This window comes from Rattus norvegicus, chromosome 8, assembly GCF_021556685.1.
Source record: "Rattus norvegicus strain SHRSP/BbbUtx chromosome 8, alternate assembly SHRSP_T2T, whole genome shotgun sequence".
Classification (NCBI taxonomy): Eukaryota; Metazoa; Chordata; class Mammalia; order Rodentia; family Muridae; genus Rattus; species Rattus norvegicus.
Window position 1 is genome coordinate 116,861,739 of NC_141541.1, and position 27,630 is coordinate 116,889,368.

General features: G+C 45.9%; 2 protein-coding genes and 1 pseudogene across 5 annotated transcripts in view; 1 reads left to right on the plus strand and 2 right to left on the minus strand.

The window, feature by feature from the left end:
• The window catches only part of Iho1 (interactor of HORMAD1 1), a 28,382-nt gene extending 17,243 nt beyond the window's left edge, over positions 1-11,139 (minus strand). For all 3 annotated transcript variants that reach the window (NM_001447041.1, NM_001447042.1, NM_001447040.1), the window contains 2 exon segments: positions 11,036-11,139; positions 6,817-6,883 (listed from right to left, as the gene is read on the minus strand). In NM_001447041.1, coding sequence (NP_001433970.1) covers positions 6,817-6,872 — 56 coding nt within the window. In that variant the 5' untranslated portion in view covers positions 6,873-6,883; positions 11,036-11,139.
• Positions 8,963-9,082, minus strand: LOC120094445 (small nucleolar RNA SNORA70; annotated as a pseudogene).
• Positions 11,076-27,300, plus strand: Cimip7 (ciliary microtubule inner protein 7). Of its 2 annotated transcripts, XM_087563640.1 has the most exons (5): positions 11,076-11,110; positions 17,423-17,719; positions 19,696-19,809; positions 26,435-26,491; positions 26,877-27,300. In XM_087563640.1, exons 2-5 carry the CDS (start codon positions 17,693-17,695, stop codon positions 27,291-27,293), a joined length of 615 nt encoding a protein of 204 aa, XP_087419766.1. In that variant the 5' UTR covers positions 11,076-11,110; positions 17,423-17,692; the 3' UTR covers positions 27,294-27,300.
• Positions 27,301-27,630: the final 330 nt, after the last annotated feature.

A 27,630-nucleotide genomic window follows, 5' to 3' on the forward strand; every position in this document is an offset into this window, starting at 1 on the left:
TCTGGCTTACTGGTAACGTTCTCCAGTGTCTGCTGTGGATAATTACTTCTGGGAAGTGGAGTCTACTTTATGAGCCAAATGGACTCTGAATACAAAATGGCTACACTTGTGTTAAAAGGAGCCGGCCTCAACAAACACCATTTTCAGACCTAAGTTTATAAAATTTTTGGGATTAAGAGACATTCTCTGTTTGGTTGGTTTGGTTTGGTTGGTTTGTTTACTTTTTCGAGACAGGGTTTCTCTGTGTTGCCCTGGTTGTCCTGGAACTCACTCTGTAGACCAGCCTGGCCTCAAAGTCAGAGATACACTGGCCTGAAATAGAAACTTCTGGCAGACACAGAATAGAGGATGTTTTGCTAAAGCAAAAATGTGAAAGGATGCATGATGTTAAAAAGGAATATAAAGGGGGTTGGGGATTTAGCTCAGTGGTAGAGCGCTTCAGTCCCCAGCTTAAAAAAAAAAAAAAAAAAAAAAGAAAAAGAAAAAGAAAAAGAAAAAGGAATATAAATACGACCCCACAGAAGGTGGATGATGCTGGATGGTATTGGTACACCTTGCCACTCCTTACTGATCGTGACTTCATTGAAACACACCAAACAATTTCTGGTGGTGTTCTGGTGCCTTCCTGCTACTTCCTTGAACTCTGGTCAATTGAAAGAGTGAAGTGGAAGTTTCTGAATATGTCAGCTGTTACAGATTTACGTAAAGTTTTGCTAAGACACACAAATGTGATGTTCTGCTGAGACAAGAACCATGGGAGGACCCGTGATGCTTGGAAGGAGTATACACAGAATTCAGTGATGGTGGGCTTCCACAGCCAGCTTTACAACACTTTGTTGGTCTTGTGTCTTCGCCTTCACTGATTTTCACTTTGTTGAGAAAGGAATGGCAGAAAACATTTCCTGGTATCCCTGCTGGTCCTGGTCACTCCTGTTGACTCATGCAGATTCCTCAGAGGCTGGGCTGTTTCTGCTAGTTGTGCCACCACTGCTGATTCGAGTTTGCTATCCTGACACTACTGAAGTGGACTGTTAGTATCCTGACAATTTGAGATTAATCACCTCAAGGAACTACTTCTAAACAGCATACAGCAGAGCCTCGTGGTCTCTTCTGGGTCAGCCTTCCTTGCTGATTCATGAATGATGTTTGCAAGTGGATTCCGCTACCACTGCTGATTCAAGTGAACTGAACTGCCGATATCCTCACAATGAGATTTGCTCCAAAGAACTAATTCTAATCAGGTCCATATCCCTGGTATCGTAATAATCTTTCTTTCTTTCTTTCCCACTACTGGGGGGGGGGGTGGCTAGAGGGGAGCTAAAGGATTTAAGAACCCTTATTAAAAGCAGGTTTTGAAAACTCTAAGTCCACATGGCCTCTGCCTCCTGAGTCCTGAGGTCAAAAACGTGCATTACCATTGCCTGGTGTGACATTCTCTTTAAGAAACAAATCTGTTCATCATAAAGAAAAAAGATAAAGTACAAATGCATTTAGCTGATGCAGTAGTTGGAAGCAAGAAGCTGGATTTATGTAAAAACACATGGATAAATTTCAAAATTAATTTTGAGTACAAAAAACCCCCAAACTGTTAGGGCAACATTGCTCAGCAGGCAGAGGCTCTTGCCACATAAGCCCGACAAACTGGAACTCATGAAGGCAGACGAGGACCAGCTTCTCTGAACGTTGTGCCCATCACACACACACACACACACACACACACACACACACACACACACACACAGTTTAAAAAGTAGAACTTTATTTAAAGTAAACTCTATTACATATCATTTTGTGGATTTTTTCTTTTCTTTTCTTTTTTCTTTTTTTTTGGAGCTGGGGACCGAACCCAGGGCCTTGCGCTTGCTAGGCAAGCGCTCTACCACTGAGCTAAATCCCCAACCCCCATTTTGTGGATTTTTAACCCTACACAAATACATGTTTACAACAGATCATTTGGAACATGAATGAAGGCGACAGGATTGGAGACAGAAGGAGCCATAACAATACAAACACAGGAGCCTGAACCCAGACACTTGCCTTTAATTCCAGCACTCAGAAGGCTGAGACAGGCAGATCTCCATGAGTTCAAGGCCAGGTTGGTTCACAAAAAGAATTCCAGGATAGCCAACTACCCAGAGAAACCTTGTCTTGAAAACAAAACAAAACAAAAAAAAAAATCCAAACAAACAAAAAACCCAACCAAACAAAACAGGCCACTAGAGAATTAGACAAATGGTCAACACTCCACCCCCATCTCCAACCCTAGGCAACTGTGTGAAAACAGAGAGAAGGGTGCTGGCCTCAAAGAGAGAGACACTGCACCAGACATCAACTGTATTAACACCCTAATGCAACCCTTTCTGCCTCCAGAATTGTGAACACACATCCTTCACATACTGTCCATGGCGCTTTGTTATGTGAAGCTGAACAGGTTAATGAGGCCAATTCAGGCCCATATATCAGGGATATTATGGCCAGGTGTGGTGACACAGGCCTTTAATTCGAGCACTTGAGAGGCAGGGGCAGGTGGACCTCTGTGAGCCCAAGACTAGCCTGATTTACATGAAGTTTTAGACCAGTCAGGGGCATAGTGTAATCCTGATTCAAAACAAACAAACCATATAATGGGGATTATGAACAATTTGGATCTGGCCAAAAGTTGTTCTTGAAGCAGATGCTGCTCTTTTATCCTGTTGGAGTCTTATGTGTCTTTTCTTGCTTCCCAAGTGGAAACTGTGAACTTGTAAGTTGTTTTCCATGGAAATACATGCCAGGGCTTAAACCTGAATATGAAGGTAGCTTACATCGTAATTCTAGCATTCAGGAGGATGAGGCAGAAGGTTTGAAACAAATTAGAAGGGAAAAGTAAGTTCCAGGACAGTCTACAGTGCAGTGTGAGATCCAGTGTGAGTACACGCCTCCCATCTGCAGGGCTGCAGTAGATGTTGATGGTACAATCACACTTGAACACAGTGGCTAGAATCCACTACAAAGACAACACAGACGTAGCCCACTTGGGGACGGGAAACATGGCACACATGCACGCACAGAGCCAGAGGCATACACGTATACATAATAAATAAATGGTGAGATCTTTTTTTCAGGTAGGCTGACAGACCATTAAAACCCGTGGCCTCGGGGTTGGGGATTTGGCTCAGTGGTAGAGCGCTTGCCTAGGAAGCGCAAGGTCCTGGGTTCGATCCCCAGCCCCGAAAAAAAAAAAAAAAACCCGTGGCCTCCCAAGTTTTGTTTTGTTTTTCAGAATTGAGGACCATTTTATCAAGGGTTCGAGAGGAAAACAACAGGCCAGGCCAGCTGTACATACCAATGACTGCTAGGAGAGAAACGGAGAGAAGACAGACATACAGTCACGCTTGCTGAGTTCAGATCAGCAATGGAAGTCTCCGAGGGCTGTAGAAATCCACATAAGGGAGTGGTTACGAGAAAGGGTGGAAATGTGCAGTGTTAGGACAGCCATGCGAGGGCTGTGTCTGATGCCTTAAGGTAGAGAGGAGGAAAAGCAGAGTTACGCCTCCCGGACTAGAACGCAGATCAGGCGGATTCAGTAAAGGTCAGTAAGCAACAGCCACTTCAACATTGTTTTTTTTTTCGGAGCTGGGGACCAAACCCAGGGCCTTGCGCTCGCTAGGCAAGCGCTCTACCGCTGAGCTAAATCCCCAACCCCGAGTTTTCAGGGTTTTATATGGGGGTCGGGGCACATGCTTTTTAATTTTAAAATGTTGTTTAAAAGAATATTATTACTTTTTTTTTTTTGAGAAGGATCTCTCTTTATAGTGCTGATTGTCCTGGAGCTTGATATATAAATGAGGCTGACCTCAAACGCAGAGATCACTTCCCTCTGCCTCCCAAGTGCTGGCACTAAAGATCTGCACGATGACGACGACGACAATGATGGTTTTATGTGTATACACATGTGCCAGGGTGCGTGTGCAGAGGTCAGAGGGCAGCTTTTGGAGTCAGTTCCTTCCTTCCACATGGGTTCTAGAGATCGAGCTCAGATCATCAGATCCACACAGCGAGCCTTTACCTGCGAAGCCATCTCACTTAATCCACAATTTGCACTATTTAACACTACTGTGGAACATGAGGAAACATACCTTTAATTAAAGCCCACAAGTGAACCAGGTGGTGGCACATGCCTTTAATCCCAGCACTCGGGAAGCAAGCATCTCTGTGAGTTCAAGGCCAGCCTGGTCTACAGAGTGAGTTCAAGGCTAGCCAGGGTTACACAGAGAAACCTTGTCTCAAAACAACACCCCCAAAAGTAAGTGTACAAAAAAAACCTCACACCTTTGCCAAACACTACATTTAAAGTAATTAAATAGCATATAAGCAAAAGGAATCATATTATCAATATAAAATTTGTTGATATGTCAATATGGACAAACATATTATTAAAACAAAAAGAAACAGTTCAGCATAGGGATGGGCAATTATTTTATTGATGGAATCATTTTCTGGGGTTAGCTGGAGTTGAGCTGTTCATAATATATTACAATATAGCTGCATAATCATTATTCCGAATAGCTGGTTCCTTTTTCTCTTAAGATAAAGACAATAATTAGTAACACTAGAAAAGAGGTGGGAAAGAGGCCCAGCTGTGTAATCTACTTCAATCATGGAGAATTACACCTTACAGCTACGACACACTGAAATAAAGATATGTTTTCTTTTTTTTTTTTTTTTTTGGTTCTTTTTTTTGGAGCTGGGGACCAAACCCAGGGCCTTGCGCTTCCTAGGTAAGCTCTACCACTGAGCTAAATCCCCAGCCCCAAGATATGTTTTCTTTACTCTGTATAAACAACCTGTCCTTTTGTTTTGTTTTTGAAACAGGGTTTCTCTGTTCTGGCTATCCTAGAATTAGATCTGTAGAACAGGCTGGCCTCGAACTCACAGAGATCTGCCCACCTCTGCCTTTGGATTACTGACATCAAAGGTGTGCGCCACCATGCCTGACAGCCATAAGCTCTTTTTGAGAAATAAAAAGAGTAGGTTTAAAAAATACATTTACTTCATTTTATGTGTATGAGAGTGCTTTGCCTGCAGGTCTGCGTGTGTACCACAAGTGTGCTTGATTCCCAAGGAATTAAGAAAGTGACTTCATTTGAAACGGGAGTAACAGCTGGTTGTAAACCACCCTGTAGATGCTGGGAAATAAACCAGAGTCCTCTGCAAAAGAAGAGCTCTTAACTGGAGCTGTTGTACCAGGAAGCGTTAAATCCAAAAGACCACCAATGAGCTGATTCTGATGCTTGGGCCATGTCTCTGTCACAGCAGAATGGGAGGAGCCCCGAACCCGGTTTCAGGCAAGCATTTATAGAGGCAAGAAGCAGGTATGTAGCCTGACACACATCTGATTGGGGAACAGGGCTTACGGCTTTAACATAATTGGCTGGTGCTAGGAGCCAAGCCGTAAATTGTAAATTTAACGTGTTTTCCTCCTGATTGGTGGTTGTTAGGAAGAGAAGTGTCAGGGGCAGGCTTGTAACCTGGAGATGCAGATTTGTTAGACAATAACCTGGAAACATGCTAGATGCCAGTTTATTAGTTAACTCGAGTTCAACCTTAGGTCAGGTTCTCTAAGATGGGGTCTGAACCCAAAAAATTTGGTCTTTCAGATCCATCACTTCAGCCCCTATATTTTCTTCCTTCTCCTCCTCCTCTTCCTCTTCCTCCTCCTCTTCTCTCTCTCTCTCTCCCTCCCTCCCTCCCCCCCTCTCTCTCCCTTTCTCTCTCTCTCCCTCCCTCTCCCCCTCCCTCTCTCCCTTTCTCTCTCTCTCTAATTAGCACGTTTCTTTGAGAAAGTGTTATGACAGAAAGAAACTACCCAGTAATGAAAACATGCAAAAATTGTATAGCCCCTTCCAGCCATCCCCACCAATGGAGAAATGGCAGGTTTGCTGCAGGCTGGTAGACACTAGCGCACCTCAGTGGACAGTAGACAGCGCACTCACAGTGTCTCAGTGGAGCTTGGCAGTAGTTGGAAAAGCTCTTATCCTCATAGCAGCTACACATTACATCACACAGACAATCAAACATCTGAACACTGAACTGATTTTATTTCTGTCTACTCCAAAGTAGAAATTGCCTGAAGTTGCCTGCTTCAGGTGCATTTCATGATTTGGGGCTCTATATCTGATCCTCAAAGATCCATCCCAAGACTCGATCTTGTAAACAGAGTTGATATACAGAGTTGCATTAATACTACCTGTGGGTGTCTGTGTGGAAGTTCAAATGCATGTTCATGTGTGTGTGTGTGTGTGTGTGTGTGTGTGTGTGTGTGTGTATGAACATCATCTCTATGGAAATCAGAGGATGACATTGGGTGCTTGTCCTCGGGTACTGTCCACCTTCTGTGGGAGACAAGATCTCTCACTGCAACTCAGCCATGCAGGCCCAGCTGGCTGGTCTGTGAACTCCTAGAGAATCTTCCTGCCTCTGCCTCCTCTAGTGGATCTCAGGCACATGTTACTGTGCCCAACTATTTATCTGGGCTTGGGGATTCAAACTCAAGGCTTCGCATTTGACAGACAAGCACTTTACCCTCAGCTATATCCCCTGACATCACTTTTCAACCAGAAAATAAGTTGGAGGAAAAAGACAAACATAGAGAGGAGTAGCAGTGACAAGAGGAGGAGAGGAGAGTAGCAGGGGACACCACGGAAGGAAAGGAGAGTAGCACAGGATACCTTTAGCACTATCCAATAGCGACTGCAGCTATAGGAAAGAGACTTCTACAAAACTCGATAAAAATCACAGGACTTAAATATCAAAGCAAATAACCAGGAAACTCACCCAGAGCCTGAGGGGATGCTGAGCATCTCTTTGACATTCCAGACATTAAAATTCATTTTTAATGTGTCTGTGAGAGAGAACAGAGAAATCCTCTCAGAAGAGTTACACAGTACAACATTTTCAAATGTACTAATTACATGTAGGAACATTCCAACAGTTCTGTTCTGATCCAATTGGGTGAAAAACTCCACTAATCAATGTACCAGACCTCTTCTGCTACCTAATGTACTATGAGCCTGATGTGGCAATTACACACCTGTAATCTTAACCTCCAGAGGTGGAAGCAGGAAGACTGGCACGGATTCAATGGCCAACCTTAGCCTCGTAGGTAGGTAGGGAACACCCTGTGAATTTGAAGCCAGCCTTGTCTACATAGTGAGCTCCAGGCCAGCCAGTGTACATTATACAACCCTGTGATAGGGGGCTGGAGTTCAGCAGTTAACAGTACTGGCTGCTTTTCCAAAGAACCTAGATTTGATTCCTAGAACCCACACGGCTGGCGACTTCCCAGGGTATCTTTCCCAGGGAGGGGCACAATTAGGAGGTGTGGCCTTATTGGAGTAGTGTCACTGTGCATGTGGGATTTAAAATTTAAAACCCTCATCCTAGGGGGTTGGGGATTTAGCTCAGTGGTAGAGCGCTTGCCTAGGAAGCGCAAGGCCCTGGGTTCGGTCCCCAGCTCCGAAAAAAAGAACCAAAAAAAAAACCAAACAAACAAGAAAAAAAAACAAACCTCATCCTAGCTGCCTGGAAGCCAGTCTTCTCCTAGCAGCCTTCAGATGAAGATGTAGAACTCTCAGTTCTCCAGCGCCATGCCTGTCTGAACTCTCCCATGTTCTCACCTTAATGATATTGGACTGAACCTCTGAACTTGTAAGGCAGCCCCAATCAAATCTTGCCCTTATACTAAGAGTTGCCTTGGTTATGGTGTCTGTTTGCAGCACTAAAACCCTAACTAAGACAGGACCTAATACCTCTTCTGGCCTCCTTGGGCACTGTATGCATGTGGCATACAGACATACACACAGGCAGAACCCCTATACAGATAAATACATTTTCTATTTAAAAACCTGTGATAGTGTCAGTTGTAGGGGTTCACATCCTCAATTCCAGCACTAGAAAAGTGGAGGTAAAAAGACAGAATTTAAAGCTTCCATGGACTACAAATCAAAAGGCTGCCTCTAATGGGGGAGGGTGTATTCTTACTGTTCTCTTAACTATGTCTAAGGATCACATGGGCTAATGTCCTCAGTCTGAGCTTGTCTTTTGTGCTTTTACTTGTCTATTTTTTTTTTTTTTTTTGGTTCTTTTTTTCGGAGCTGGGGACCGAACCCAGGGCCTTGCGCTTCCTAGGTAAGCGCTCTACCACTGAGCTAAATCCCCAGCCCCTTTTACTTGTCTATTAACTGAATGAGCTTTTAACTTTCCAGAGAATAGAGAGCCTATCGCCAAAGCTTTCTCCTTGATGATTCTACCAGACATGGACTAATGACCAGATAAGTCACTCCAATGTGCCTATCCATCAAGGTAAATGACACTTTAAATGCGCACACTTGAAGCTCTCAAGTGCAGGATTCCCTCTTCATTTATCAAATCATCTTTATTAAAGAAAGCTGGAAAGAAGAAAAGTGAAGCCACAAGGGCTCTGGCTAGATGACTAAAGGAAGAATGTGTGTGGAGAGGGTGATCCTGTGAGTCACAGCGGCTCCTCCCTCTGGCCCATCACGCACTCTGTATTTCTGGACTTTTTTTCCTCTCAGACTGGATGTGAGATTACTGAGCATGGTTTGGGGGATATAGAACAACACCATGAAAGTCCTCAGGAGTGTGGGGCCTTCGGCTAGCCCAGGGGACCCACCAGGAACATACTTGACCCCACAGTTGCTTCTCAGCTAACAGATCTTCAGACTCCTCTGCATTAAACATGGCAAAGCCCCACTTCTTTTGAAATGTGGATCTTAATGCTATACAGATCCTTAATCAAATAAATGTGCCTTATGTTCTGCTTGGTGCAGAAGAACATGACGGCCTGACCAATGTAAGCCCTGGCTACTGTGCCCTAGAGCTTCCCAGAGGCACCCCATATAACCTTTCAGGATCATAGACTGGGGACAACATTGAAATCGGAGACATAAATCTACCAAAACACTGTCTCCAAGGTCCCCCCAGGGCAACCCACATAGACTGCATAAGCTACTTATGTTTGCCACCTTTGTATACCAGGCCTCCATAAAGAAAGGAATCTAGTCAGCCTAACTGGCTACAGGTGTTTCTGAACTCCGACGGTATAGGTCTCTGTGGCTGTCATGTTATTATGTCATTATTTGGCTTTGGGTTTTTGTCACTTTTCAAGGCAGCGTTTCTCTGTGTAGCCCTGGCTGTCATGAAACTTACTCTGTAGATCAATCTGGCCTCCAACTCACAGAGATCCACCTGCCACTCCTCCTGAGTGCTGGCAATAAAGGCCTGTACCTCCACTGCCCAGCTGGTCTGGGGTCTTATTTACTTATTTTGGCACAGTCTCACTATGTCTCATTATGTGGAGGAGGCTGACCTTGAATTCAGAGATCTGCCTTCCTCTGCCTACCTAGTGCTTGGATGTTTTGGTTTTATATAGGATCTTGCTATGAACCCCAACCTGGCTCTCCTCAGCCACAGATAGTGCTAGGATTACACATATCTCCTCCCTGTGTCCAGTTTGGTTTTGGGGGCAAGGTTCCACTACTTAACAAGAGCTAGATCTGCAACTCCCTATATATGTAGCCCAGGCTGTCCTATTCCAGCTTTGAGAAGCTGAGGTCCTAGACTGAAGCTCCTCTCTCCCCACACTGCATCCTATATCCTCTCCATCCCAACACCCCTCCTTTAATGCTGAAAAAGCTAGTTTCTTCCAAAGACTTCTGGCCCCCTTCTACCTAATCGCCAGGCGATTCTTTGCCAAAAGGAATTGTTTACTCTCGTAGTGTCTGGTCAAGAAGCTTTCCCAAGTAATAAACAGATAGTTCATGGGTAAATGTGCTCGTTAGCAGCCCTGACATTCAAGTTCGATCCCCAAGATAGATTCACACGGCAGAAGATAAGAATCAATTCTTAAAAATTGTCGGGCTGGAGAGATGGCTCAGAGGTTAAGAGCACCGACTGTTCTTCCAGAGGTCCTGAGTTCAATTCCCAGCAACCACATGGTGGCTCACAACCATCTGTAATGGGATCTGATACCCTCTTCTGGTGTGTCTGAAGACAGCCACAGTGTACTTGTTTTTTTGTTTTTTTTTTGTTTTCAGAGCTGGGGACCGAACCCAGGGCCTTGCGCTTGCTAGGCAAGCGCTCTACCACTGAGCTAAATCCCCAACCCCCACAGTGTACTTGTATATGATAAATAAATAAATCTTTAAAAAAAAAAGAAAGAAAATTGTCCTCTGACCTTCATAAAACTCCCTCCCTGTAAATAAATATAGTTAAAAAACAAAAAATAAACAAAAAATAGTTGTTTTTGTTTAGTGTTGTTGTTGTTTGGGGTTTTATTGTTGTTGTTGCCCTAGCCATCCTAAAACTCCCTTTGTAGGCCGGGCTGGCCTCAGACTCAGAGATCTGCCTGCCTCCGTCCCCCACGTGTTGGGATAAAAGGCATGAACCTCCACCACAGCCTGGCTAAATGTTTTAAGAGACCCTGGAGGGCTGAAGAGATGGCTCAGTGGTTAAGAGTAAGTACAGTCTGCTCTTTCAATTTCCAGCTTGGATCCTGAGTTCAATTCCCAGCAACACATGGTGGCTCACAACCATCTGTAATGGAACCCAATGCCCTCTTCTGATATGTCTGGGGACATCTATAGTGTACTAACACATATAGATAAAATAAATCTTAAAAAAAAAAGATAGAGATCCTCGAAGTTCCTGGCTATTCATTCTTATTTGTTTCCCAGATAGATTTTTTTTTAGTTTTTAGTTTTGTTTGTTCGTAACAATAAGAACAAATGTCCAGTTGGCCTCTCTGATTCCCCATTCACTGATTTTCCAGGCTTGACTCCTCTCCCACTGGAAGCTCCGACCCTGTGAGGGTCTAACGTGGAGCTGAGAGCCTCAGGTCAGGCTTCTAGTGTCCGAGTGGCCCTCAGTCAAGGCCTCGGCTACTGGGCCCGCGAGGCTCCTTGATGTTCCCCAACCTCCTCATCTCTTTCCCACTCCTCACGCGACTCCTGGCCCACGCCCCTCGTGTTCTCACCTCCACAGCAACCACACGCGGCACCACACGCACACCTTCCAGCGACTTCCTGGGCGCCTGCGAAAGCCCGCCGAGGTGAGGCCCCGCCCCCGGCTGCGCTCACCAATGAGAACGCCGATCCTTGACTCCGCCCCCCGATGCTTGAGGCCAGAGGATGTTTTGTGGGTTTTTTGGGTTTAGTTTGGTTTGGTTTTTTGGGTTGTTTGTTTGTTTGTTTGTTTTGTTTTGTTTTTCCGTTTCAAAAACTTTATTTTTACTCGGTCCAAGACTTGGGAGAGGCTCCAGGGCTGCCTAGTGGCTTTAGAGGTTCATTCAGGTGGAGGTGCTGAGGCGGCTGCTGCAGAGCAGAGAAGGGAGCCCCTTGGAAGGCACAGAGGCCTAGTCCTGCTTGAGAGGGAGGCGCTCAAAGAGATACTCGCCCAGAGATGCCTAGGCCACGTGCTGGTTGTGGCCCTGCCACCCCACGGAGGTTGTTCAGGTGGTTGCCCATCTTCTTGATGAGCTTCACATCCTTATCCAGGAAGTGGTTTTCCAAGAGGCACAGAGATAAGGGTCTGTGTGGGCAGAACCCAGGGCACGCTGATCCAAGAGGGCCTGGTTCAGGTTCTCCAGGGCCAAGGAGGCTTCCATGGTCTCCAGGGTTTTACCCATCTCATCTTGAGATGGCTTCTGCACATCCTGCAAAAGTACACAGGCCCGCGTTCTGCAACTTGAGGAGCCGCTCGGCGCCCTCGCGCTTCTCCGAGGCCAGAGGGTTTTTTTTTTTTTTAACGGTTTAACAATCTTAACGTGCCCGGCTGACCCGAGCTCCATGAAGAAGGTGGTTCAGCAGCTCCGACTGGAGGCCAGGCTCAATGGCATGAAGGTTTCCCAGGCAGCTGCACACTTGAAACAGTTCTGTCTGCAGAATGCTCAACATGACCCTCTCGGCTGACTGGAGTGTCTTCAAGTACAAATCTCTTCAGACCCCAGAAAGTCTGCTCCTTTTTGTAGTCATACATCGTGAGGTTTCTCAAACCACCTTTCATGAACCAGTGAATATTCAAGAGAACTAAGTTCGAAGTCTGTACAGAAGCTTCTCTTTTTCTTTTTTTTTTCACAACTGAGATTTTATTGGTCGAGGAGTAGAGTACGCAGACATTCCAATTCTTATCACATGTACTCAAACGCTGAAGAACCGTACAGTGTTCACGTACCCAAACTCTGAGTCACACTGTGTTCACGTATACAAATGAAGAGCTACATATTGTTTTTCTTTGAACTTATTCCAGTGATGCTCCAGCTTCAAACTTGGCAAGTTTCCTTAAGACCTCTCATAACGACCAAATGCTCACAATGCTCAGTTCCAATTCACGATGATTTTATGCCACACACAGAACATACTCAAAGTCTTCATCTTTCACAGCACATTATCAGAAGCTTCTCTTTAACACGTGCTGTAATACACAATCTTCTACTTGTCCGTCCTTAACATCTACCTCTCTGAATTTTCATTGATTTCTGTTTCACAAGGTTTAACTATTTTATATACACTGACTGTAGCATATAATAAAGCAGCATACAGGGGCTGGGGATTTAGCTCAGTGGTAGAGCGCTTACCTAGGAAGCACAAGGCCCTGGGTTCGGTCCCCAGCTCCGAAAAAAAGAACCAAAAAAAAAAAAAAAAAAAAAAAAGCAGCATACAAACTTAAAAAAAAAAAAAAAACACGGGGTTGGGGATTTAGCTCAGTGGTAGAGCGCTTGCTAAGGCCCTGGGTTCGGTCCCCAGCTCCAAAAAGAAAGAAGAAGAAAAAAAAACCAAACAACAACAAAAAAACCCAATTTTAATGGCCCTAACGGACAGCCCACAGATCCCACGAGTCTGAACCCTCGGGCCTGGTTGCTCAGCACAGACCCTTTCCCACTTCAAACCTGAAAAATGGAGAGCCTTGGGCTAGAGAGATGGCTCAATGGTTCAGAGAGCACTGACTGCTCTTCCAGAGGTCCAGAGTTCAAATCCCAGCAACCACATGGTGGCTCACAACCATCTGTAAAGAGATCTGATGCCCTCTTCTGGTGTGTCTGAAGACAGCTATAGTGTACTCATATATAATAAATAAATCTCTTTTTTAAAAAATGGAGGCCCTTGGCAATGCTCAATACTGCCTATGAGGGCCACATGTAGGGTGGGCCAGGGTGCCAAAGTTCAGGATATGAGAAGCATCTTGCTCGCCTGGATATAGCACCATCGTCTGGATATAGCAGAGTAGCTGGAGCATCTGGAACCAGACAACAGGGAACTCAAGAGCTAGCAAGATGATCAGTGGCAAAAACCTTTGCCACCAAGCCCAAAGACCCACGAAATAGAAAAGAGTTCTGAGACCTCTTGAACGTCGCTCTGACCTTTACATGTATGTAGGAGCATGAGCATGAACTCTCTCTCTCTCCCTCTCTCTCTCCCTCTCTCTCTCTCTCTCTCTCTCTCTCTCTCTCTTTCTCTCTCTCTCTCTCTCTCACACACACACACACACACACACACACACACAGGCAAAACAACAAAACAAAAACAAAAATCCAAAGCTGGAAAGTGGTTGCATGCTATTAATCTCAGCACTCAGGAGGCAGAGGCTGGCAGATCTCTGAGTTCGAGGACAGCTTGGTCTACAGAGTGATTCCAAGACAGGACTACACAGAGAAACCCTGTTTCTAAAACAAAACAAACAAAACCCCCAGAAAAACCCACCATCAACAACAAAGGTAAACCCAAGTAATAAAACTGACGTAACAATTATTACATCAGTGCCCATAAACCTCAAATACTCATGCTAAGTAGGAGTCAGACACAAAAAGTACATATTGTATGGTTCTATTTATATAAAATTCTAAGAAATGTACACTCTCTATATAACAAAACAATGGGAACAATTATGGTGTGCATCTGGAACCCCAGCACCCTGGGTGGGTAGAGGCAAGAAAACCAGAAGTTTAAGGTCTTTTTGGCTACAGAGTGAGTTTGGGGCCAGACTGGGACACGTGAGACCCTGTGTCAAACAAAGCCCGGCATGGTAGCACTTAACCTGAAATCCCGACACTTGTGTAGGTAAGAAGATGGATCCAAGTTCAAAGCCATCCTGGACTATATAACGACTTCTAGCTTGTCCAAGACGACATAGTGAGAGTCTATCTCAAAATACAAGCAAAAGCCCGCAACCTAGTGTGGGGCCTAGAGCTCAGCAGTAGAAAGCAGCATACGGAAAGGCCTGGGTTCCATCATCGGTACAGCAAAAAATAAATTAGCCAAATATGGTGAGGCCTGTAGTCTTAGCGACACGTGGGTGGATCAGGAATTGGAGACCAGCCCGTGCTACGTAGCCATGTTTTGGGGAGTCTGGAATACAGAGTAGAAAAAAATCCTGTCTCAAAAAAAAAAAAAAAAAAAAAAAAAAAAAGAAAGAAAGAAAGAAAGAAAGAAAGAAAGAAAAGAAAGAAAAGAAAGAAAAAGAAAGATAGTTGGACCTACTTACTCACACCTTTAGTCTCAGGACTTGGAGTGCTGAAGCAATAGTATTTTGCTGTGACTTCCAAACCAATTCGGGCTACAGAGTAAGAAACTAAAAAAAAAAAAATTTTTTTTAAAAGCCTTTAGTCCCAGCACTCAGGAGGCAGAGGCTGGTAAGTCTCTGTGAGTTCAAGGCCAGCCTGGTCTACAAAGTGAGTTCCAGGACATCCAAGGCTACACAGAGAAACCTTGTCCTTGAAAAAAAAATTAAAAATAAAAGACAAAAAGAAAGAAAAAAGAAAAAGGTGACCTGGTGGTTCCAGGCACTCCAATTTCAAGACTCCCCTGGGACATAGAGTATGTTCAAGGCCAGCCTAAGTAACTTAGTGTACCGGCCACAAATAACAATAAAAGGGTTGTAGTTTAGTAGTTTAGTAGTAGACTGCTTGCCTAGAATACACTGAGGTTTGTATTTGATTCTCAGCACCACAGATGATGGTGGTGGTGGTGATGGTGGTGGTGATGGTGGTAATGGTGATGGTGGTGGGGATGGTGGTGGTGGTGGTGGTGGTGGTGGTGGTGGTGATGGTAGAATTATAAGATCATCACAAATTTTGTTTGGACATCTTAGACATGGTGGTACATGTCTAAAATTCTAGGATCTGGGGGGCTGGAGAGATGGCTCAGCGGTTAGGAGCACCCGACTGCTCTTCCGGAGGTCATGAGTTCAATTCCCAGCAACCACATGGTGGCTCACAACCATCTGTGGGGAGATCCGATGCCCTCTTCTGGTGTGTCTGAAGACAGCTGCAGTGTACTTATATATAATAAATAAATAAATCTTTAAAAAAAAATTCTAGGATCTGGGAGGCAAAGACAAGTGAATCAGAAAGTTAAGGCCATCCTCAGCTACAAAGTCAGCTCGGTGCCAGCCTAGGCTACATGAGACTCTATCTCAAAAAGAAAGAATAAATTAAAGAGTTGAAGTCCTCCTCTTCCTCCCCTAATACCACTCCATTTTCTCCCCCAAGTGACTTCTATCCTGAAGTCACTTTATGCATATGTATTTATGCATGTGTTATTTTTTTTATTTCACATTTTTTTTGTCCACCAGTGATATGTGGCATTGTTTGAGGCAGCATCTTACTATGTAGCCGGGGCTGGCCTGGCATTCACTGTGTAGACGAGGCTAGACTCAAATCTTATAGGCAAGATTAGCTTTAAACCTCTGATTCACTTCCCAAGTGTGGAATTACAAATGCTCCACCTGTCTCAAGATTTCTGGGAACAGGTTTGTGATAGTTAACCTCAACTGTCAATTCCATGAGACCTAGAATTATTACCTAGGACATGAGACTCTGGCCATGCCTCTAGGGTTATGTTGATTACATGGTGGAGGTGGGAAGACCTGTTCACCCCAGGTGACATTGTTCCCTGGATTGATTTCCTGGACAGTATAAAAAGCAGAATACCAAATGATCACAGAATTCCAGAATTCATGGCCACCTTCTCTCTTTCTCCTCCCCCTTTACTCTATCTCTCTTTTTAAGCAAGTATTTAGTGTTGGGTAGGGAGCTGTGCATACTGCTCTGTGGAAATTAGAGGACAACCCACAGGGGTTGGTTCTCTCCTTCTACCACACCGGTCCCTGGAATTGAACTCTGGTCTTCAGACTTGGCCACAAACACCTAAACACAAACACACTAAGTCTTCTCGCCAGTGCCACTTTCTTATTCTTAAATTCTTTTTGATATTTTATTTTATGTGTAGATGTGCCTGACTGTTATGTCTGTGTACCACAGGCATGCACAGCCCAGAGGCTAGAAGAGGGCATCAGGTTACCTGCAACTGTCGTTAAAGATGGTTATGAGCTCTGTGTAGGTCCTGGGAACTGAATCTGGGTCCTCTGTAAGAGCAGCCAGTCTTAGCCACAGAGCCATCTCCCCAGACCTAGTTTCTGCTTGTTGACTGGATGCAGAATCATCAGTGGCTTCAAACTCCTGCTGTGGCTTGCTAATGAGGATGAAGTGGGGCCACAACAGACCCTTTCTCTCTTCTGTCAGCGTATTTTAGAGAAGCAACAGGAAAGTAACTAGAACCATTCCAAGATCAGAAAAGAGTTCTGAAGCATTTCAGGCTTCAAGGATTTCCAGGAAAGGAAAGGAAATGCATACAGCTACTATGACATCCTTTATACTGATGTGTCCATGTGTGTGGCCAGTTACACTAGGGCATGCTAGATAGACCAGCAGGGTTTATTTTCTGTTGTTAGAGTTTGTTTGTTTGTTTGTTTGTTTGTTTGTTTAACGGCTCAGCAGTTAAGAACACTGCTTTTCCTGAGGACCCAGGTCCAGTTCCTAGCACCCACATGGCAACTCCCAACTGTCTATTCCAGTCCCGGGGGAATTTGTCACCCTCTTCTGGTGGCTATGGGTACTGCACACATGTGGCACACACACACACACACACACACACACACACACACACACACACACAGACAAGCACTCATACACAAACAAAATCTTATTTTTTCTCTGTCTTTCTATCCTACCTCACCCAGCTTTTTCCTCTGACTTCATAGCTGAGCTTCCATCAGTTCTAGCCAGCTTCTTTTGGTAAAAAGAAAGGGTGTGTGACTCCTGTCTCAACATTGGACCATTTCAAATTTCTTCTCCTCCCAGCAACCCCTTTTAGCAGTCACCTGTAAAAATTGACATTCCTGATCAAACAAAATGCTGCATTAAACATGCAGGGCTTGAGGGTGATTTTTCCTAAGAGCCAACCACCCTGTGACATTTCTCCTGAATCCATAGAGTGCTTTCTAAATTTATGTCCCTAGCAATATTATAACAGAGTTTTTAAGACACAGCGTTTGCCTCTAAAGTGCTCTTTAATATTTCATTGGCCAGCTCATCAGACTGCTGTGGGGCTCTGCACGTTTGCATAAAGGCTCTCGGAAGTCTATAAACGAGCTGGAGTTATCTCACAGAGAGGAATCTGAGAAGCAAGGACAAAAGGGCGACAGGCTGGGTGCTGCCCCAACAGCAGCATTGTGCAGTCACAGCCTCCCTGCGTTACTAAGCAACAAACAGCTGACCTCCAGAGATTCTCCCTCTCCTCAGATGTAGCTTCAAAAGGACAAGAGGAAAGTTTGCCTTTTTGCCTCCCTTCGAGGAAAAATGCAAGGTGCTTTAATAGGCTCCTGGGTAAGAATTAACCCCAACCCCCTGGCCAGCATGAAATCTTTGTGAGTCGAGAGGATGAAGAGAGGTATCATTCCACATCTGGGCAGGCAGAAGTCTTTTTTTTTTTTTTTTTTTTTTTGGTTCTTTTTTTTCCGGAGCTGGGGACCGAACCCAGGGCCTTGCGCTTCCTAGGCAAGCGCTCTACCACTGAGCTAAATCCCCAACGGCAGGCAGAAGTCTTAGCTGCCCTCTCCTCCTCCTTGTTTCCATACCTCTGAAGCCTGCATTCCTTCATGCTCTCCTGCTAACCAGTAGAACCTTAGTATTCTAGCATCCAGTTTTTCACCGGTCATCTGAGGCTCTGGCAAAACTTTGGGACTAAACTGTCTAGCTTGAGAACATCAGGAAATTATTGTTTGTGGTTTTTGTCTACTTTCTGGGCCCATCCCCATGCCTGGAGCACAGTGAATGCTATTGAAGTACAATATTGTTAAGTTAAATGGAGTAAAGAGTAAAGGGGCGTCTACAAACAGTACAGGGACAGGTAGACTAGCTATGGTGCAAACCTTCAGTGAGGCGGAAAGAGATGCCAAGGAGTCTGCTGTTGTAGATGAAGGCCAGCCTCCAGCCAGCTCCCTCTGCTCAGGTTTACGAATATGGGGACTTTGACCTTCAAGAGGACTCAACACAAAAGGACTGGGCCATAGGAGTTACCTGATGTGATTGTCCAGGAAGGTCCACAGAACAGCCTTTCCAGAGAAACTTCCTTTTTTAAGTGTATTTTGTTACTTTACATGTATGAGTGTTTTGTCTGTGTATGTCTGTGCACCGCGTGTGTATGTGGTGTCTAAGGAAGCCAGATGATGAGATGGTATCACATTTCCTAGAACTAGAATTATAGACGGTTGTGAGCAGCCATTTGAATGCGAGGAATCAAACTCAGGTTCCTCTGGAAGAGCAAACAGTGCTTTTAACTGCAGAACCATCTCTCCAGTGCCCCCCTCCAAACTGTTCTTATTCTGTGACCATATATGTGTGCATAACTGTATTTGATCATATTATCCTGTTACCCTCTTTCATTCCATGCTGAGTACCCCTGAACCCCTTCTTGTTTCCAACATGTCTCTTCCTACTGTCTATCTTCTTCTTTTGGAGACAGCCTGACACTGTACTTCATGCTGACCTAACTAGCTCTCTATGTAGCCCAGTATACCCTTGAATTCACAGTATGCCCCACCTCAGCCACCAAACTGCTTATATTACATGTATGAGCCACCATGCCTGGCTGACAAGTATTTATTTCTGGATGTTTGTTTCTTTGTTTGTCTTGTTTTCCTCTTTTCAAGATAGGGTTTCTTTGTGTAGCCCTGGCTGTCCTGGAAACTCACTGTATAGACCAGGCTGTCCTTGAACACAGATCTTCCTACCTCTGCCTCTCAAGTGCTGGGGCTAAAGGTGTGCACCTCCCACGATCAAGCCACCTCCTAGTTTTTATTTCTGTGTTTTGAACTTAGGTCCTCTTTTGGGGAAGTTTATATCTTGAGTGCCCCAAGGTCAGAGATGCCCATTTTGCCCCAGAATAGCAGAGTGGATAGTAAATGAGTGTCCCTAGCCTTGCCAGTCGATTCAAAAGACAGATCCATTGACTTCTTGGTTCTCAGGGACTCTTGACCCAGTATTAATATTGTGAGGAGAGGAACAAAAGGGACTTAGTCTCAGATCCCACAGTCACCCCACCCTAGTCAACAGTAGCTGACAGAAGTATGACTATATGATACCCTTACCCTTCCACACACATACAGAGCCCAGAAAGGTCAATGTATTGAGGCCACTTGTCCCAATGGCAAAAGGACAACTCTGGGCTGGCTCCAGTCCAGGAGTATTGTTCCTCTTCAATTCTATTCTGTCAGAAACTTAAGGAGGAATTTCTGGTTCCTGGGAAGCTAGGGTAAGGATTTAAGTGGGCTTTACCATAATTCCCACCTGCCTTGTTACAGCACAACAGTGGTTTCTACGGGCACTACCGCGGTCAAGTCAAGAGTGAAAGTGCCGGAGAATACCGTCTTGCTGCAAAGCCCCCGCCTCCAGCAGTGTTCCTACAGAGATGTGAGGTACAAGGCATCCCTGAGGGCAGTGGGAAGGAAAGGCTGATCCCTGTCTCTTGAGGATGCAGACCCCCAAGATCACTATCTCAACCTGCAGAGGCAGACTGACAAGTCAGTCACCTGGGAGCAGGCTAACCCTGGGACAGCAGCACTGGGACCTTGGGCTTGAAATAGCAGATTTCTACCAAAAGGCTAGAGAAGAACAGGCTCCTTCTGAATGGGAGAAGCCACAGTACGGTGGGTGGCAATGGAGGATAGAGCTTTAGAACCTAGGAAGAAAGCCTTGCATTTTGCTGAGCTTACCTTCATGTCAGATCTTTGGAGGCCACAAAACTCCACCCTGTCCTATTACTTGGGGACAAGCAAGTAGCCTCCTCTAAACCAGCAGGTGGTGGCTGGTACTAGCCCACATACCTGCCTAGGGAGGACTGAGAAGGACTGGGAGGATAGGTGGCATAGAATAACAGAACCAGGACTTGAGAGCACAGTAGGAGGATGCAGGCCCAGCCCACCACCATTTTCATGCCTGCAGACAAAGAGAAGCTGAAGTGTGTACGCCAGTCAGAGTCACAGGGTTAAAAATCATAAGCAAAACAGGAAAACTTAGGAGTGTTTGTTTACAAAACAGTAGGTACGGGGGGGGGGGTGCTCAGGAAAAGACGTATCACAAGATGTTGTTCGTTTCGGAGAGAGGATAAGATTTGAAACAAGATCTCATTCTATAGCCCAGGCTGGCCTAACATGTAGCCCAGGCTGGCCTTGAACACAAAATAATCCTCCTGCTCCAACTTCTTAGATTCTCGGATTACAGCCATGAGCCATCACAGCCAGCTAGTCTCACTTTAACATCCAAGTGTCAGGCTTTGGTTTTACTCGTCTTACAATCTTAGCACTTAAGAGGCAAAGGAATTCAGAGCCAGACTGGGCAAATGTTAGGCCAGGCAAGATGCTGTGTCAAACAAACAGACTGGGTTGTGTAGCTCGGTTGGTAGAGTGTCTGCCTAGCAAGCATGAAGTCATGGGTTTGACCCAGAGCACTGAATTAACAAGGCGGGTGACTATAATCCCAGCGCACAAGAGGATCATATAGTCGAAGTTTTCCTCAGTGTTATAGTGTGTTTGAGAACACATGAGTTGCTGCCTCAGAACAAAACTGAACGAGCAAACGAACGAGCTGCCAACTGGCCTTTACTGTTATCCCAGAAGAGCCCAAAGGGATAGGGTAGCAACATGGCTGCCAGAGTCCAGAGAAGAAAGACAAGTGTGGGGGAGGCGAGGAGAATCATAGTCAGTCAGGAGCAGAAGGGGAGAAGAAACATTTTCCTATTTATTTTCCTTTGTCTCCTCCCAGGACATCCCAGGGGTCATAGTGGTGTCTGTACTCAATCTGCCTTCCAAACAGGGACAGGGAGGAGGAAAGCCCAGAGAAACACGCTCCACCCGCCACAGCTTCTTCCTTCCCAGCCGATTGCCAGGTCTGCCTAGATCTGCCATCTGGATTTTCAGGAATTGCTTTCTCAGGCTGACAGCAGGGTCTTGGAGGCTGCCATATTTCTTAGCATTCTTAGCATTTCCAGTTGGAAGGACTTATTGGCGATGCTTACTTACAAAACCAGGCCGGAACACAGCTCCAGATTGCTCATCAGTGGCTTCACTCCCTCCTTCTCAAGCACGAGGAAGCCAGGTGCGATGGCACGTACCTGCAATTCCAGCACTTGGGGGGGTGAAGTCAGGAAGGTCAGGAGTTCAGAGACGGCCGTGCTATATAACGAGTCCAGTATCGTCTATTCCTAAGCCAGAGAGAGAGAGAGAGAGAGAGAGAGACAGGGACAGAAGCAATCCAGAACATTCCTGCTGGATTTTTACAGTAGCCCTTCAGACGATTTGCCTTGCAGACAGCAAACATCCCACCCCTTGGGAACAGACGTAGAGGACACCTGTTTAGGCTGCTGATCAAAATAAAGACTTGAGACATTATCTAGTGTTATCAAATGTAGCAAACAGCATGGTCTGTATGTACTGCACTTAGCTTGAATAAATGTCAAGTCTCACGGTTCTTTCTCACGCTAAGCCTCTCTTAATAGAACGGCCAGGAAAAGTGCATCGTTTACTTCTAACTGGCTGAGAGGAACGGCCTCAGCTGACTGGTGGTAGCTACTGTTTAACAGCCTTCGTGAGACATGGTGACACTTTCCTCTGGTTCAGAGCACATAAACATTTGTGACACTTAGATATGGGGAAAACCTCTTTTTTTCCCCCTATTTTTATTTTCCTTCTGAACCATATGGGTTCACCTTTACTTGTCTGACCCTTGAGACCTGTAATCTCAGTGTTGGTTCGTAAAGGCAGACAAGAAGCATCACAGAGACTCATGGATGGAGAATAGACTTCATGCTGTGTCCCTGCTGTCCCCCCATGGCTCCATGTCACACAGAGGCCCCTCCCTCAGCACCCTACTGACTTGCGACTGTCCAGCTTCCTCAGAACCCTTAGCTCTCCCACACAGAAATCCTGCCTCTCCCCAAGGCCTCTTAATTGAGGATCCCGTCTCTAGACCCACCTGCTCAGATGCCTGACAGAATAGAAGCCTAAGTGGTTGAGAGACAAAGACACAGCTAAGACTTCTTTCTGGAGGGCAAGGATACCCAGAACTGCCTGGGCGGGAGAGGAAATGACTCCTTCTCACCAGGCTCCCACAGTTGTGAGAGAGTAAAACTGGAATCAGTGGGAGTGGATAGATTATCCTGCCACTGTGGGGATAATGTGTTTCCAGAGTCAGGGCTGCCTCTGACAACAGAGGCTTTCACTCTAGGCTCTGCAGCTGAGAAGAGAAGGGAGAAACTTGGAGGTCAGTTGGAACTTGTTCCAGACTTCCAGATTTTAATTTTTCGTGCATCTGTTTGTGTGCATGTGCGCATTCATATATGGAGGTCAGAGGTCAGCGTGAGTGCCGTACCTCAGGACAGCCACAGGGTTCCTTACTGTGACCTGGGGTTTATTAATTCAGCTAAGCTGGCTGGAGTCCCCAGGGAGCTTCCTGTCTCTACTCCCCAGCCCTGGAGTTACAAGGGTGCACGGCCAGAGGACCGTGCACGACTATAGGACCATACCTGGCTATGTATGTGGGTCCTGGGGTTGCGACTTAGATCCTCAGGCCAACACAGAGAGACCTTGTCTCAAAAGAAAAAGAAAAAATTACCCAGGCCTTATGCTCCACGACTATAACTCCAGCACTTGGAAAGCTGAGGTAGGATTGCTACAAGTTTCAGACTAGCCTAAGCTACACAATGAGCCCAGGACAGTCTGTCAGCCCTGTCTCAAAAAATCAATGACTTAAAGGGGGAAACTGCCACATAAGTGTAACAATACAGTATGCAACCTCGGAGCTTGGTTTCCTTGGCTCAGTATAATTTCCTGGAGAGTCATCCAAGTTGTCGTGACTATAAATAGTTCATCTCTCCATTACTAAGTATCGTTCTACGGTTCCTACGGATCGGATTGTTTGAGCATTCGCTTTATTAAAGGGTATCTGAGCTGATTCCAATTTTGGCTCTTATAAATAAAGCTGCTAGGAGCATTTGTGCAGATCTCTGGGCGAACATAAGTTTTCTTTTCTCTGGGATAGATGCCCAGAAGCTCAGTTGCTGGATCATATGGTAGCTGCGTGTTTAGCTTTTAAAGGAGCTGCTAAGCTGTTCCCCACTGTAACCCGGCCATCTTACATGCCCACTAGCAGTGCTCGGCTGATCCAGTTTCCCCGATTCCTCACCAGCATGCCACAGTGTCTCCATTTTTAGTTTCAGCCATTCCGATACATGGGCGAGGGGATCTCATGGTGATTTTGGTCTGCATTTCTCCAGCCTTTAACCATGTCGAGCATCTTTTCATGTTGTTTGCCATCTATAAATTCTTCCTTTTTTTTTTTTTTTTTTTTTTTTTGGTTCTTTTTTTCGGAGCTGGGGACCGAACCCAGGGCCTTGCGCTTCCTAGGTAAGCGCTCTACCACTGAGCTAAATCCCCAGCCCCAAATTCTTCCTTTTTAATGAAATATCTTCATGTTGTTGGCCTATGTCCTTATTGGATTGCTTGCTTTACTAGTGTAATGTTATTTTACAATGTATTCTAGATTCTAGTCCCCTGTTGGATAGGTGGTTTGCAAGTATATTTACCCCACGCTGTAGCTTTCTCTTCATCCTTCTTCTTTTGGATTTTCATAGGAAAATCTTTTTGGGAGACAGGGTTTCCCTGGGTGGCCCAGGCTGGTTTTGAACTGTTAACAAACCTCCCTTCTCGGGGTTGGGGATTTAGCTCAGTGGTAGAGCGCTTGCCTAGGAAGTGCAAGGCCCTGGGTTCGGTCCCCAGCTCCGAGAAAAAAAAAAAACAAAAGAAACATGTGCATTTGTATGTGTGTCTGAATGATTTTATGTGCACCAAGAGTGTGAGGGGGATAGAAGAGGCCAGAAGGTGCTTACCTCCTGGACCTGGAGTTACAAGGGATTGTAAACCACCTGAGAGGATGTGGGAACTGAGCCCAGATTGTCCGCAAAGAGCAGCAGGCACACCTAACCACTGAGCCATCTCTCCTGTCATCCAATTGCCCAGAACAAAAACATTTTTAAGTCTTATAAGGTCTAGTTTAATTGGCCTAAAAAATTTAAATATTGTTTGAGGTCGACCTCAAACATGGTGTGTAGCCAAGTGCATTCTTGACCTCTTAATCTTTTTTTTTTTTTTTTTTTTTTTTGGTTCTTTTTTTTCGGAGCTGGGGACCGAACCCAGGGCCTTGCGCTTCCTAGGTAAGCGCTCTACCACTGAGCTAAATCCCCAGCCCCTTGACCTCTTAATCTTATTCCCACCTCCCAAATGTTGGGATTACAGCGTAGCCCACCACACCTGCTGGTATTATAGTGTAGCCCACTGTGCCTACTAGGATTACAGAATAGCCCACCACACCTGCCGGGATTACAGCATAGCCCACTGCACCTGGCTTGCTTTTTCTTTTTTCGGCTTTTGATTTTAGTGTCAAGTGTAAGAACTCTTTGTCTGCCCTAAATTCTGAAGAATTTTTCCTGTTTTTTTCTAAACAGACTTGTTTTTTGGTTGATTGATTATTAGTTGATTTCTCTCTCTCTCTCTCTCTCTCTCTCTCTCTCTCTCTCTCTCTGTGTGTGTGTGTGTGTGTGTGTGTGTGTGTGTGTGTAACACAGGGCTTTGTATATCTACTTTCTACCACTGAACTAAAAACCCAGTTCCTGGAGACCTGGGGGTTTAATGCCAAATGTGTCATCTCCTTTATAAGGAAAGAGAGGAAGTCTGGCCACCTTCCTGTCCTCATAGAGCTATCGCTGTTTGGAGTTTACCTCCAGATCTATGATATCTAAGATAGGAAGTGCCAAAGATTAGGCCGTTAAAGACATGTCACAGCCATCATTTTACCTAACCCATCAATCTGCTGCAGCCAGTTCCTTTCCTCCCTCCCTCCATCCCTTCCTTCCTTCCTTCCTCCCTTCCTTCCTTCCTTTCTTTTCTTTCTTTTTCTAGTCTATGGATAAAAATCCAGAGCCTCAAACCAACTGGGCTAGCACTCTGTGACTGAGACACCCCAAGTCCTGCGTTGTATCTGAGCTTGTTGTCAGCCATTGCTATCACCATCAGTCCAACCATGGCGGATCTCACCAGATCAGATGTGAGGAAGCAGTCACTGGCCTTTAGAGAGGAGTCTAGTGTGACTGGAAGTGGAGTCGGGGAGCATGTGTGTTGCATAGCTCTCACAGATCACTATTATGGGTTTGATCGTTACAAACATGAAGAGCTTTTGCAGATTTTTGGCAAACAAGATGTGTTCTGATTAATGTACTTAAGGAATTTCTGGCTACTGAGACGACAGCAGACTGGAAGTGGGATCTTGAAAGCCTAGACATAGGTGGGAAACTCTGATCCTTCAGGCAAGAAAGGATGGTGGTTTTAACCAGGACAAGCCAGGTATGGAGGCTCACACCTATAATCCCAGCACCCAGGAGGCCAAGGAAGAAGGATCCTCAAGTCCAACCTGGGCTGTAGAGTGAATTCCAAGCCAGCTTGGGCTACATAGCAAGACTCTGTGTCTCAAAACAACAAACAAAACGGAGAAGACTCAGGTATTAGGATCTAGCTGTCAGGTGCCACGGCCTGAGCTGTAGGAAAATGGGTTTGGCGGTGATTATGAATCACCGTGACGTGTCTGGAGGTGCCCTGCCATGCCTTGACTAGAAGCTATTGGGTAGCCAGTTGGCTGTTGAGCCTGAGCAGAAACCCTCAAGTGGAGACAGACATATTCATTTCCAGATGTCACTTAGGGCTCAGAGCATGGCTATGCTGTTAGGTATGAGTATGGGTGGAGGGGAGAAGCCTGAAGCCTAGTCCTGGGCAACTTGGACATAAAGCCCTCCATTGATGGTAGGCTGTCCTGGCAGACATACCTGGGGTCCCAAAGCTTCCAGGTGGGGGTGGCGGCAAGGGCGGGGTGAGATGTCACTTTGATTTGTCTCTACCCTTTCAGGGTGTTAGCATTTAGAAGTGGCGTCTCCCGAGGCAGTCTGCAGGAGCAGGTGAGCACGCCCTGCCCTCACCTTCCTTCTCATCTTCTTTCAAGGAGCCAGCTAAACAACACTACTTCTCCAAGCATGACAACCGCACTTCCTACGACAAAGTGAGTGCTGGAAAGAGGAAGGGGAGGAGTCCCTTGGCTGATGCCGAGGATGTACCAGGCAGCAGGGTAGACCCGAGACCTTTAGGGAACAGGTTTCTTACCTAAGCAGAAGAGTGTCTATTTCCCCATAGCCTTTTCCACTGCTAAAAACCTCATCCCCCAGACAGAGGCAACATTGCCTTGGTTTTCTTGGCTAGTTTGCTCAATGGTGAACTATCCCAGGGCGTCACTCAGGGGTTTCACGCTAAGATGATAACATTACTAAGGATGTAGGTACAGGTTAGGGAGGCCAGGCACAATCCCAGCATTACCAAGCTGATTAGATGGGGCCCAAGCAAATCCTGGATGCCAAGACTGTGGGCCAAGAGCCCGTACCGTTGAGAAGGGTCCCTACTGCCTACTGCAGGGAATCGGAAGACGGAAAGACCTGGAGCGCCTGTGGAAGAGACACACCTTCCTACGCTGGGCACCCTGCGAACTGGAATTGAGCCAGCAGCCACCTCTGGAATCATCCTACCAGACTGATTTTCGGTCAGGCACAGGACTCAGTCAGCTCCCCCAGCGCCTGGTCCAGTTTATGCAGGTCCAGCCTCCCTATGCCAACACCACTTACCAACATAACTTCTGCCAGCCATCCCGGGGTGGTCATTGTGGTAGCGTCAAGTTAAGGCCCCATGAGCCAGTCGCTGAAACACTGCCCGGCCTCCCGGGAATCCCAAAACCCAAGTTGCTGCAGCACTACCTCCACGCCGGAGTTTCTGAGTGTTTAGACTGGTCCCAAGCACTAAAACGGTTCTGCTGACATAGCAGCCTGTTTGTACTTACAGTCCATGGTGTCTGGAGCGAGGTGGGGGCGGGGCGGGGCGGGGCGGGGCCTATGAGCAAGCTCACTAGCAGGCCCTGTGTCTGGCTCCCACGGAATATGTATGACTTCTGTGTGCTGGGCTGGGGAGGTACTGTCCAGGGAGCCCTGCCACTAAGTAAGAAAGGATAAACCCGCACAGACTCCAGAGTCCAGAAAAGTCACCATGACCATGGGTTGGTACTCAATGTAGGTTCAGGGATCCTACTAGAGCAGTCAAGGCAGAGAGAGAGAGAGAGAGAGAGAGAGAGAGAGAGAGAGAGAGAGAGAGAGAGAG